The following is a 13,089-nucleotide window of genomic DNA, read 5'->3' as shown; positions in this document are numbered from 1 at the left end:
ACTGAAAAGCAAACATGAGAGGTAGCAGGGATGGAGTGGGAGTACATGCAGGGCAGTGGTTCATGCAGGGAGGGGGCCTGGTGCAGCGGGCAGGGAGTGCAGCAGGGAAGGGTGGGATGGGAGGCGAGATGTGGAAAGCAGAGCTGAGCAGGGAGGGGGCTGGGGGTGAGGGGAGGTGTCCGTGCCAGGAACACACCACACAGCGCTTTACCAAACAGATTTTATTAGAGCTACAAAAAAAAAAGGGTCACGGCCTCGCAGCCCGCCCCCCCATCAAGCCCCCTCCCTGGGAAGAAGAGACCCACAGCCAGGGGATGCTCCTGAGGGACCCAAGCCCTGGGGCTACAAGGGACATGTCTCGGTGGCCAAGCTGGCACCTGAGGGGCCACCGTGAGCCAAAGGGGCCAGTGATCTCCCTCCCGCCTGCACCTCACGCAGGGTGTTCCCCTGTGGGGTCCCTGGGGTCTCCTGTCTCCCGTGCTCCAAGGTGACTGTCACAGAGCTGCCACCGCACTGCAGCTCCTTCCCTACAGCCCTGGCCGGCACGGCGGCAACCGTGGGCTCAGCTCCCTGCTCCCTTTCCCTGGGCAGCAAGAGAGAGGCAGCAGAACACACAGACAGGGACAAACGGATGGAGCAAGAGACAAGACAGCATCATATGGGCACCCTGGCCCGGCTGAGGGGGCGCCTGCTGCTCCCCTGCTGCTTCCCCCGCCCCGCCTCAGTGACGCCTGCCCCGGCCATCTGGCGAGCCCCGGCCCGCAGTCGAGGGCCCGCGCGTCCCCGCGGTGCGTCCAGGACGAGGCGGCGGATGGAGAAGGAGGTAATAACACAAGGTGAGGTCCACTGCCTAAGAGGTGTCCAACTAAGAGCCCCGCAGCCGCGGCTCTGAGAGATGCACCCCCTTATCGTACTCCCCCTGCGTACAGACAAAAACCGCAGTCAGCAAGCAGAAGGGTTAGTGCAGCAGCAACGGGACCGGCACGGACACACATACCAGCGCCAGCACGAGGGGTGCGAGTGGGCAGCGAGGCACGGAGCCATCTGCTGAGCCCCCCAAGAAGGGCTGGGCTTAGGCCATCACCCCTGCAGCCCGGCTCCTGCCCGGTCGTGGGACACTGGGACGGCTTCCGCTCCCGCCCCCGTGCCGCCGCGCTGTGCTGTAGGCTGGGAGCATAATCCCGGCAGCGTACAAGCGGCGCAGCCAAGGCCGGGGTGGGATCGGCACAGCTCGGGGGCTCAGGCAGCCATCAGCAGGGAGGGCTGGGGCGAGCAGGGCACACACAGCAAAGGGCAAGAGGAGGGAGGCAGCATCACTCATCCCCACAGGCCCCTTCCCTGGCCTGGGGATACCAGGCAGAGCCTGGCTGTCAGTCCCAACTCCCCCCTCACCCCTTCAAAACTGCACACATACTTTGGGGTCCTAGGAGGACCACAGCAGGGCCGGGGAGCGATAGCAAGGAAAGGGGAGTGGACAGTGAAGTCCCATGCGTATGGGACATTGCTGGAAATGGGCAGGGAGGGACTCCTGCAAGTTGCCCTGTGCCTGGCACAGAGCTTGCAGGTAGCCTGGGGCAAGGAGGAAGCAAGCTGCAGGGCATGAGGACATGTTTCCTACAGAGCCCCCAAGGCCAAAAGCCCTCCCTGATCAGCCAGGGGCAGCACTTCGCCCCATAGGTGTGTGTGGGGGGACGTGGGGTGAAGCTGGGCTGTGAGAAGCAGTTGAGTTTGGGTCAGATCAGTGGGGCTCTGGAACAGCAGGCAACAGGTGGGACCCAGGGCTGCACATCTGGATGAGACAGCAAGGCAGAGTGCCTTCTGCTGCAGGGCCAGCCTCTGCAGACAGCCCCAGGCACGCAGCTCCACTTTCCTGTTCCACACCTCTGCCACCACAGGGGGAGCTGGCTTGTCCCCTTCTTATGTCACACCACATAGTGGGGGGCCTGCAGTGGTCCCTTCCCCACAGCTCATGCAGGGCACGAGAGCCAGCTGGCCTCTCAGGTTCTTGGGTGACATACTCAGGGAGTTTTACCTCTGACCTCCAGCTTGGCCTCGCACTGCTTGGTGCCATACTCATTGACGGCCTTGCAGGTGTAGAAGCCGGTGTCAGTGTGCTCCGCCGCCAGGATGTGCAGTGTGAAGAGCCCCCGCACTCCCTCTGCCTCCTCCACGTGGTGCCGGCGGCCATACTTCACTGGCTGCCTGTTTCTCAGCCTGCTCCAGACAGAGGCAGAGCATCATGGTCACACCTGATCCTGCACACACAGCCTGGCTGTCCCCAAAAAAAACCTTCTCCAACACTCCCTGCTCAGGATCAGAGCTACATGCAACCATCCCCAAATGGAGAGGTGACTGTTCCTGTCCCCTCTTTTTCTGCCCAGCTGTAACCCCAGAGAGCAGCAGGACTCACCAGTAAATGATGGGCTTGGGCTCCCCACGGACGCGAACGCTCATGCTAACATCCTGTCCCTCCAGCACCGACTGGTCCGACAAGGATACCTGGGGAAAGAGGGGTCAGAGAGCAGCAAGCACCATCTGCACACAGGACCATGCACCCCCACCACTGCACCCAGGGCTCTCTGTCCCCTATCACAACAGGAGTACTAGGGAAGATGGTGGGGTGCAGCCTGCCCAGGTGCTGCGAGGACCCCACATCAGACCAAGAGCTAGGAAAACCTGACCCAGCACCTCCTGGCACCAAGGACCAGGGTACCGGAGTCACAGGGCACTGTACCCCTCTACCCAGGGGGATTTGCTCTCTCACCTCAAAGGTGGGTGAAGCCTTGAAGGTGGTCTCAGGGGAGCCGCGGGCAGCCCCATGCTCTGCTCTTGGCTGCAGCTTCATGGCCGGTCGGTGCTGGGGGGTGCCGGACTCGGGGAACTCTTCCAGTGGGCTCAGGTACTCCTCGTCCGATGTGATGGGGCTGGCCTGGCCAACGGCGGGGGGCAAGTTCCCATGCCGCTCCACAACGGGTGCTAGCACAGGAGAGGCTGGTTAAGGAGCTGGCAGCAACCGGAGCCGGACAGGCGGGTTGGAGCACCCCCTTCCACTACCCTGCATTACAGGGGGGGACACCCACCCCTTGGCACATCCCGGCTCGGCAATGGCCGGCAGCGAAGGGGTGCGTGGCCGCGCCGGGGGAGGGGGTGAGCAGCAAGCACGCCGCGGGATGATAGATAAGGGGACGCGATATTCTACAAGGCGACAGCAGGGCTCAAGTGGCTCTTACGCAGCAGCCCGCGCTCCCATCCTTAAGCCGCCCGGATTCCCGGGATGGCTGTCCCTGCCCGGGCCGGCACGGCTGAAGGTGACATTGGCAGCTGCGCTCCCCCCTGCAGCCCGCCCGCCCGCCGGTCCGCGCCATCGGGGGCCGGACTGGGGGACTCGCGGGGTGCGGGATACAGCGGCTGGCGGGGGACGGGATGGGGAGCGGCAGAGCCCAGGGCGGACTGACACAGCCTAGTCGCTACCATGGGGGTGCCGGCCCCCTCTGGCCGGCCGCCGGAGCGCTCTCAAGCTCCCTGCCCTGCGACTGGGGGTGGCGGGCGGTCTTCCCGGTACCGGGCAAGGGCTGTGTCCCCGCGCCTCCGTGATACCCGCGGGCAGCTTCCAGCGGACAGTTGGGAGCCTGAACCCGACTTTCCCCTGTCCGAACCCTCCCCCCGCCCCCGAAGCACCCCGCACTCACCGGGGCCACGGCGGCCCCGCGAGCCGACCCGCGCCACACCGCCGAATCGCCCTCGGTGCCCGCGGCTCTGCCGGTGCCGGGCGACTCCAGCCCGCAGCGCCGTCGGCCCGCTGAGCCCTCCCCGCCCCAGCGCCGGCCGGCCCCCGGGGCTGGGCCAGCAGCGCGGGGGAGGGCCCGAGGCGGGCCGGGGTCCGCCGGGGCCCCTTCCGGCCCCCCGCCGCTGTGCCCGGCTGCCCCTGGGTGTGCAGTCCCGCCAAACCACGGAGCGGGGAAGTTTTGGGTCCTTCCAGCCCTCGGGGCGGCTCTGAGCCTCTGCCTGCCGCCCAGAAACACTCTCTTGGAATGGGGAGGGCTTTGGGGCTGCAGAGGGCCGGGTATCCCCATGGCCAGCGGCGGGGGGTTCAGGGGGGTTCTCCCCAGCTAGCAGTTTGGTGGGCAGGCAGGGTGTCCCCACAACTAATGGTTTGTGGGCGGGGGTCTCCCCGCGGCTAGCGGAGTGGAGCGCAGGGATATACCCACAATTTGCGGGTTGGGGAGCAGGCTGGGATATCCCCACGGTACATGTGCTGGAGGTAGGAGTACCCACAAGGTTTGCAGGCTGAGGGCAGGGGTACCCACATGGTCTGCGGGTTGTAGAGCAGGCTGAGGTACCCCCGTGTCTAGCGGGACACGGGGCAGGTGTGGGGGCCGGACACTGGGCTGCTTGCTGGGTGCCAGGGGATGCTCACAGCCTGACCCCGCTCCCCCCACGGCGGGATCCTTCCATGGCTGCCGGGAGCACGTCAGCTGCTTTGGTTCAGACAGAGCCATGTAGGGTAAGGAAGCCGGTTTCTTCCCAGTGACAGCAGCGGCAGAGCTGGCAGCCAGCCTGCCGCGGCGCCAGCCCTCGCTCCCTCCCTGTCTGCCTCCCTCCTTGCCTCCCTCCTTCCCTCCCCGCGTCCCTCCATCCGCCGGCCGCGGTACTCACCGGGCCGCACGCTGAGGATGGCACTGCAGCAGGTGGCCCCCACCTCGTTGGCCGCGGTGACAGTGTACAGCCCGGCGTCGGCCACCCGGGCACTACGCACCAGCAGCGTGTGGCGCTCGCCCTCCGCCTTGATGGGGCGCGTCGTGCTGCTCCGTAGCGGGACCCCGTCCTTCCTCCAGGACACTGCCGGCAGAGGCGGGGGTCACGCGTGGGCAGGACAGTCCGAGCTTTCCCGGGGCCCGCGCAGGGGCCCGGGGAGGCCAGGCGCTCTTTTGCCTGGCCTGAGGATCCATTTGCTACTGGGAACAGCAGGGATCCCACGGCCCTCTGACGGAGAGACCGTGGCTGGTCCCTATCTGCTTCCTGACATCCTCCTGCCCTCCAGTGGAGGCTGGAATAGGGAATTAAAGCGGCTTGGCTTCTGCCCGGCTTTGGCGACCGGCCCTGGATGCCCAGCTGCCCCCGCGCACTTCCTGGATACAGCGTGCCGGAGGCCATCAGCCCTAAGCTTCTGGCCCCGGGAAACCACCTGAGCTGCCTCAACAGCAGCTCAGAGCATCAGAGAATCATAAAATGGTTTGGGTGGGAAGACACCTTGACCATCATCTAGTTCCAACACGATCCACCCCCGCACTCCCCCCACAGCCCCCGGCATGGGCAGGGACGCCACCCACTAGATCAGGTTGCATCACCGTCCCTACCCGGGCACGCTCAGTAGCCCTTCTCCCACTTTCTCAACAGCCCGTCCCAGCACTGGGGGACAGCAGGCACCCTGTCCTCTGCCCCCTGTCCCGGCTGGCAGCACCCAAGCACTTCGCTCCTGTCTGAGGGGAGGAAGGGCAGAAGAGGTGCTCCCAGGGTGGGCACATCACCTCCCCTGAGATACCCAGCTCAGCCTGGGTGTCCCACTCATGCCGTGCAGGTGGGACGTAGACATGCAGAGAGTTCCTCTGCCATACCCGTGCCCCTGACACCCCGCTCCGGGGCAGCTCACCTTCTGGCTGGGGGTTGGCCGTGACAATGCACTTGAGCAGCACCTCTGCCCCCACGACAACGGACATGTCCTGGATGGGGATCTCAAAGATGGGGGCTTCCAGGGGGTCTTCACCCGCTGAGACATAGGAGTCATCTGAGGACTCTGCACAGGGAGAGATGGGCCCCGTGTCTGTCAGCAGGGTGAAGTGGGGGGGTGCTGTGCCATGCGGGGCTGCATGCAGGCAGAGCATGGGTCTCACAATCCACTGCTCAACCACACCCTCTCTGGGGCATCAGCAGGTACTCCGGCCATGCAGTCGATGAAAAGGACACATCAGGATCCACCATGGCACAGAGCAGGCAGTGGGGACAAGACAGGGGACCAGGAAGGGGCAGGAAGCATACAGCTTTTTGTACATCCCTATAGGGCATAAGAAATGAGGTGACAGTAGGCTGTGGAAGAAGGAGGGTCATATAGCCTGCTGCACCCTCTGCCCTGAACTTCCCTCAATCCCTCATGGGATGGTGGCTGCTGCACCCCAATACATCAGCAAGCACCTCCCAGCTCCCTCCCATAGCCCCAGCACACAGACAAAAGTCCTGGGGCTGTGCCGGGAGCCTCAGACATGTGGGCCTGCCACTTCTCTGGCTAGAGCAGAGCCTAAAAGCTCCCAGCCCAGGTATAGTCTGGTCTAACTGCTGCATGCTGGGATGGACAGGACACCTCTCACCCAGCCAAGCCACCTTCCCCTGGGGAAGCTTGGGCTGCATGCCCTGCCTGGACCACCGAGCGTGGCCCAGACAGGACAAGTTGCAGTGGGTGCCCTGTGCCCCAGACCACAAGTCAGCATGTTGTATCTTTCCAGTGCCAGACAGGAGGTATGGAGAAGATAGCAAGCGTAACCTCAAGGCCCAGCAAACTAGCAGCCAGGCTGGTCTGTCTTAAGGCACTGCTTGGTGCCAACTACCCCAGCCTCCAGAGTCTCGTCCCTCCATCCCTGGGCTCACCACACGTCCCAGGGGCAGGCTGGAGATCCCCTAACCCACCCAGGGGCAGGCCAGGCCAGCTCTGTGCCTGCAGGAGGGCAGAAAGCCATGCCCATACCTAGCTCTGGAGAAGTGGGCCTGGCTCGGCGTCCCTTCCCCTTGCTCCGTGTGCTCCTGCCTTCTTGAGCCATCCGGCCACTCTCTTTCTTCTCCGACACTTTCATCTGCCTTCTCTCCACCTCCCTGCCCACACCGTGCTGTCCTGCCCAGCTTCGTTCCAGACGAGCTTCCTGCTCCATCCCCGGCTTTGCCCAAGGCAGGAACCTCACTTCTGTGGGCGTTTCTGGCCGCCGGTACAGTCCGTGGGGCACAGCCAGTCGGGCAGCCAGAGCCTCGCTCAGTGCCCCCGGGCCACGGGCAGGGCCTCCATCTGGGTACAGACTGCCTTCGGCGGGCCCCGCCTGCGAGAGGGACACCCTTCCCTGCGGGCTGGCTTGTGCCAATGGCCACTGCTCCTTCTTCTTCACTTCCCCAACGCCTTCTTGCTGCAGACCCTTCCTGGCACCTGCATCCTCCGCCGAGCTGGGCTGTCCAGCTGCCCCACCCCCCCCCACCGGGGCTCTCTTCCCGCGCTGCCCCCCTGACAGTGGCTCCCCATCGGGTCCCACCAACGCCACGCTGGAAAGTGCCAGGTGCTGGATGACGTGTGTGCTCTCTGCTGGCGGGCAGCTCTTGGGTGGCAGTGCCTTGCGTCCGCCGGTGCCCTGAGAGGAGGAGGTGCGGGGGGCACGGGGAGCGGGGGGCTCACTGGTCGCTGGGGGTGAGGGTGCCGGGGGCAGCCCGGCTTTGCAGAGCTCCTGGGAGCGCCGCAGCTGCTGCTTGGACACTGTCCGCTTGATGCGGGTCAGCTCCTCTGCAAACTTGTGCTCGATAGCGTAGACGCGGTTGGCGAATTTGCCCCGCTCGTCGAAGGACGCGGCTTTCTGCCGGAAGGCCAAGCGCCGGCACGCTGCCGTGCTGCCCGGCTCCCAGCGGCCGCCTTCCCGCAGGTCCTCCCGCGAGCCCCCCGGAGTGCTGGCACGGCGTGTGCCGGTGCCGGGCTGGTCGAAGGAGCGCGTCTTGCGCAGGGGCAGGTTGGAGCGCGCGGGAAAGGGACTGTCCTGCTCCAGGCTCCTCTGCCGCTCCTCAAAGTACTGCAGCCGTTCAAAGATCCTGGAGCCAGCACGCACCAGCTTGGGGGATGCCCGGACGGAGATGCGGCCGGAGGTGTCGCTCATGGGTGTCTGCGGACGGGAGTCCTGTGTGCTACCCTGTGAGTACCCAGAGGACTTGGGCTTCTTGATCTTCTCCTCGTACTCCTCAGGAACGATGTCCTGGTACTCTACCGGCACTGAGGACTTCTTGCGGGGGGTCACAGGTGTGAAGGAGGGGACGCCAGGGCCACGGGCAGCAGGCTGGGATACGGCGCCAGCGGGTGGCTGCAGACATGTTCCAGCACGAGGAGATGGTGAGCGGACGATGGGTGGCTTGGCAGTCAGTGGCAGAGCAGCAGGGGATCTTGGTGGCTCTGCACCAGGCTTTGGAGAGACAGGGCCTCTGTGGAGGTCATCTCTCCGGTAGCCTCCCTGGGGGATGCTGCTGCAAGGGCAGAGACAGAGGAGCATGGCTTAGAGACCACCCTTGTACCTGCTTGGCTGCATTCCAGCTTCCAGCCTGCACCACAGTGCCCAATGGGGCATGGCAACGGGGTCAAACAGTCAGGGCAGCCTGGGGAGACTCAAGGGGTCCCAGCAATGGCATCTGGTCACCCCAAGATCACTGGGAACTGGCTGGGTTAGGCGAGAGTCCTGAGCTGCTGGGACCCCTTGCCCAGGGGTACTCATGTGGAGCAGTAGGGTGATGCTGGGTTACCCAGTGAGTCCCCTCCCCAGGGCCACCATGCAGACAGGGCCAGGGGCTGGGGGTGTGCCCCAGTTTGCTGGGGTGTCCTGGTGTGCTGAGGCAGTGCAGCTGGGCTAGAAGGGATCCCCAAGGCTGCAAGCCCTGCCTGTGCACATGCTGCTGTGGGCACATCTTCCTATATCACTGCCCCCAGAGGGGCTCAGCAAACGCAGAGTGGAAATCATAAGGTGGAGATGAGGTTCTGGTGGAAGAAGCAGCCTTAAACAAAAAAAAGAGCAAGATGGAGGTCAAAGGAGCAGGCCTGCAGGAACCAAAGGCAGCAGGGAGGGACGGGGGCTCTGAGCACATCAGCAGGATCGGGGGAGGCAGTACCCCTGAACCATGAGCAGACACTTGCCTATGTGTGTCTCAGGCTACTGTGCACCTCCAGTTCCCCACGCTGTGGGCTGCACCCCACCATGGTGGGGTGGAAGAGGAAAATGGCTATGGTATAATCTGCAGGTGGGGTACTGCACCTCAAGCAGTGGCACAGGGGATACACCAGCCTCAACCTGGCCACAGCAGAAAGGGACCCCGCTCTACATCACCCCCAGGCTGCGTTGCTCCCACCTTCTCACCGAGAACAGGCTGCCTACTGCTCAGAGTCCCCACTCCTCATCGGGGAAGGTGAAGGCAAAGAAAGCCCGGGTGGAAGGAAGGAGATGGCTGCAGGGTTTGGAAGGAGATGGCCCCAGCGCGATGTCCCCTCCGTGCGCTCCCCCTGGCTACTTACACGTGGAGCGAGAGCGCCCGTCCTCGGTACAGGCTGAAGGCGCTGCCGTACGGGTCGCTGGCCACCGAAAGGCTATCCTCTGACCCCCAGCTCGTGCCCACCAGATTAGCCCGTGATGCCCGCACCAGCGGCTCCACGCCCAGGTGCCGGACCTCGGCGCCACGCGGGGCCGGCGTGTTTGCTTGCCTTGGGGTTCCCTGCGGCTGTGGCCAGGCAGTGGGACGGAGGTAGGGTCCCCGTGCAGAGAGGCTGGCATCCGTCTCCTTCTCCACCACGGTCTGCTGGCTGCCTGACCAGCTGGAGCGCTCCTCTGCCTGTGACAGGGCCAGCACCGAGGTCGGCGTTGTGTTCATGGAGGCGTCCACGAGGGTGTCAGACCCACCTGAGAGAAGAGGGATGAGCCAAGACTGTGTACCTGTGGGACAAGCTCAGCATCCTGCTCAGAGAGGGCCGAACCACCATGGGGTGTCCTGAGCAGCACCCTGCTGCCTCAAGTCCTTCCCCCTTTGTATGGATGGATCGCAGCTCCCTCTCCATGGACACCCCCAAAGCCTGGCCAGCAGAGGCCTTGTGGGGAGTCATGGCCAGCAGCCAGTGGCCTTGTGGCCTGCAGCCAGTGTCAGGGCTCAGTGCCAGCCAAGTGTCCCTGCTCACCTGTGGGGGTGCTGAAGGCCGTCTCATCCTGGAGATCACTGCGCTGTGTCACCTGGGGGTCGCTGGATTCATCCTCACCTGTCTCCGAGTCTGGGGTGGGAGGGGAGAGTAGGGAGTGAGGGTACAGACAGACAGCAGACCACACAAGTACTGCCTGTTGGAGACCCATTGGCTCCAGGAGCATGAGAGCAGTGCCCAGGCAGCTCCAGGGCAGGAGACATGACTGTGATCTGCAGGGACAAGCTGCCAATAGGGAAAGGCAGGACTAGGAGTGGGAAAGTCCAGCAGGGCAAGGGCAGGCAGGAACAGTGTTAGATGACAGCAGGAAGGGAGGCAGTGCCAGCAGTGGGAACACAGCTGGCAGAGGTGGCACGGGGACAAAAAAGCAGAGCAAGGGGACAGTGGAAGTGACAGAGCAGGGTGGCAGGCTGGGGCACAGGGTCCACTATGGGGACAGTGATGGCATTGGGAAGGCGTCTTCCTACCATAGCTTTGTTTCCTGCAGGAGCGGAAAACTTCGCTTCCATAGGGGCAGCAAGAGAGAGAGAGACATCAACACCTGGTTATCGGCCCGGCCTGCGGAGACGCGGGGGGCAGCCGGGGGGCCCTTGTCCCCAGCACTTCCCCACCGTGTCTCCACTCTGCATCACAGTCACTGCACACCACTCCAGCGCTGCACACAGACCCTCTCCCCGCACACACCGTCCCACCTGTGAGCACACAGCACCATTCCCTCCCCGTGCCACAGCCACATCCTGCCCAGCAGGACAGCCACCCCCTATCCCTGGAGCTGCTGGCCTTACTGCTGCAGTATCCATACATCCCTCTCTGCCTGCAGGGCATCTCAGCCTGGGGCTGGACCCTCCCAGTCTGTGCCCCAGTTGGGCACTCGTGGGGGTCCTGGAGCACACAGACACGTGTCCATGTGCACACAGCCTCCCCCTGGCATGTACAAGTCCATCCTCTGCCCCACCAGTGCAAGTGCTGTACAATACAGCTGTGCTCCACAGCACAACTGCAGTTGATAAAGCCAAAATTCTCAGGGCAGGGCATCACTAAGAGCTGCTCCCTACCAAGCAGGATGTGGCAAGGCCATTTCAGTATCACCCTAACGTCCCATTCCAGGAAAACTAGTGCCATGCTGCCAGGGAAGGAATGACTTTCCTCCTTGCCACTGCCCAAGTCCTCACCAGCTGCAGCAACAACCCCTGAAGTAAGAGACACATCCTCAGCCCCACCACTGCTCCTCTCCATTGCACTCTCAAGGTGTGTGCAGAGCCACACTGCTTCCCCCCACTCCAAGGCACCCCTCTGCAGCCCAGCACACGACCAGCTGCTTCATGCACTGCTAGTGCATCAGACTCCCAATCCTAGCCACAACAGTCTGGCAGCCCCTGAGCAAGCAGAGCTGCAGGGCCAGGAGCAGACCAGCTGCATGGGGGACACTGTGAGCTCCTGGCTGACCCTATTTTGTGGCTGGCAAGATGCAATCCAGCCCTGCCCAGCCTCTGCTCGCTGCCCCTTGCAGCATGGTGGTGGGCCCCATCCCAGCCCACTTGGGGCAGCGGGGGGAGTCGGGTCCTGGTAACTCAACGCACCATGCGTGAAGCGCCCGAAGCGCCGCGAGTGGCCGGTCTTCTGCAAAGGAAAAGAGAACAGAGCATTACCCATGGCGTGGTGATACATACCTGCCGTGCACTCACACCGCTGCCACACCACGCCTCTCACACACACACACGCACACACACACACCCCATCCCAGCACGCGCAGCGCCGCTCACACCCACAGCCTCTCTCACGCACTCTGGCACCACACATGACATACGTCGCCCCACTCACGCCCTCCCACAGGCAGGGCACACCTGCCAGCGCTCACATGCACCCCCGCTGCGCACCCACGGGCCCCACGGGCACACGCCCCCGCGCACACACAGAGATGGATGGCTGTAGGTGGGCACGTGCAGCGCATGCCCAGCCACGCACGCTCACACACCTGTGCGCACGCGCGCACACGGAGTCCCCTCGGTGATGGCACTGTGCACCCCAGCCCTGTGTTCCAGCCCAAGCCCACGAGTCACAGTGGGGCACCCCAGATGCCCCAGAACTGCTGCCTGCAGCTGGCATAGCCTGCACCGAAGTCTTTGCCTGGGATGCTGCCCAAGCGCTCTGCAGCCCCTTCAAAGCCACCCAGCCAGCATGGGGATTTGGCCAGCAAAATGTCTTCCAGGCACTGGCCCAGACTCCACCATGGCCACTGTCCCAGCACGGGGACAGCATCCTTCTTCCCCTGTTGAGGCCATGCCAGTTGAGAGAGAGGCTGCCTGGCAGCAGGGGACCTGCCTGTGGGTACAGGGTTGGAGGCACAGGGGCTGCGCTTGCCCATGACGTCTGGGCAGGCAGGTGGGAACCGAGCACAGGCTGGAAGCACCAGGAGCTCCCTGCCAACTTGGCTGCCCTCTGTGCTGCAGCCCAGGCCTGGGCACTTGCGTGCCAGGGAAGGGACCAGCTGAGGGCAGCCTGTCTGCTAGACCCAGTGTGCACTGACGCCATATCCCAGGAAAGCAGAGGGCCGGGGTGATCTCCAAGGCAGGCAGGAGTGGGAATGTGGAGTGCAGACAGGCAGGGTTGGGCTGCCAGGACTGAGCATCCTTCCCAGCCAGTCTGGGTGACGGGGTCTCCCCAGGACACTGGTGGCCCATGTCCTGTCTCCCCAGTGGAGAGCCCAGGGCTGGACACCCAACTCTCTCGAAGCCCTTCTCTCCACCAGCCCCCCCATCCCTCCAGCCCCCAAGCAGGTCACGGACAGCCAGACCCCAGGGACAGACAGCCACCAGGGATGGACAGCCAAGCATGGCAAGCAGCTAGTTGCCCTTGAAGGGCAGCAGGCTCATTTCACAAGCCCCAAAGCTTCTGCCACTGCAGTGGCAGACCCTGCATATGGGCAGCACTCAGGTTCCCATGAACTCCCCTGCCTGCATGCAGTGCTGGTCAGAGGGCAGCAGCTGCACGAGACACATTTGTATTCAGGCTGAGCCAGGCTTCACCTCCCCTTCTCGGCTGACTCTGCTGGTTCTGGCTGGCAGCCCATCTTCCAGGCCAGGGAAAGATGAGTGATTAACTGCACCATCGGCGGATAATTCCCC

At 63.9% G+C, this 13,089-nt stretch overlaps 1 protein-coding gene across 2 annotated transcripts in view; it reads right to left on the bottom strand.

Moving 5' to 3' along the window:
• SPEG (striated muscle enriched protein kinase) overlaps positions 1–13,089 on the bottom strand; it is a 38,742-nt gene that overhangs the window by 15,854 nt on the left and 9,799 nt on the right. Inside the window, exons 2-11 of one of the 2 annotated variants that reach the window (XM_084209330.1) lie at positions 11,545–11,584; positions 10,432–10,466; positions 9,947–10,036; positions 9,479–9,674; positions 6,737–8,256; positions 5,651–5,794; positions 4,657–4,839; positions 2,765–2,976; positions 2,411–2,499; positions 2,033–2,214 (exon numbers count right to left, since the gene is read on the bottom strand). In XM_084209330.1, the coding sequence (XP_084065456.1) occupies positions 2,033–2,214; positions 2,411–2,499; positions 2,765–2,976; positions 4,657–4,839; positions 5,651–5,794; positions 6,737–8,256; positions 9,479–9,674; positions 9,947–10,036; positions 10,432–10,466; positions 11,545–11,584 (2,691 nt within the window). The remainder of the gene's footprint in view (positions 1–2,032; positions 2,215–2,410; positions 2,500–2,764; positions 2,977–4,656; positions 4,840–5,650; positions 5,795–6,736; positions 8,257–9,478; positions 9,675–9,946; positions 10,037–10,431; positions 10,467–11,544; positions 11,585–13,089) is intronic. The other variant, XM_084209331.1, reaches the window with a different exon arrangement.

The sequence above is a fragment of the Fringilla coelebs genome (assembly GCF_963513975.1).
Source record: "Fringilla coelebs genome assembly, chromosome: 7".
NCBI classification, from domain to species: domain Eukaryota; kingdom Metazoa; phylum Chordata; class Aves; order Passeriformes; family Fringillidae; genus Fringilla; species Fringilla coelebs.
This window is presented reverse-complemented; position numbering and strand designations above follow the sequence as displayed.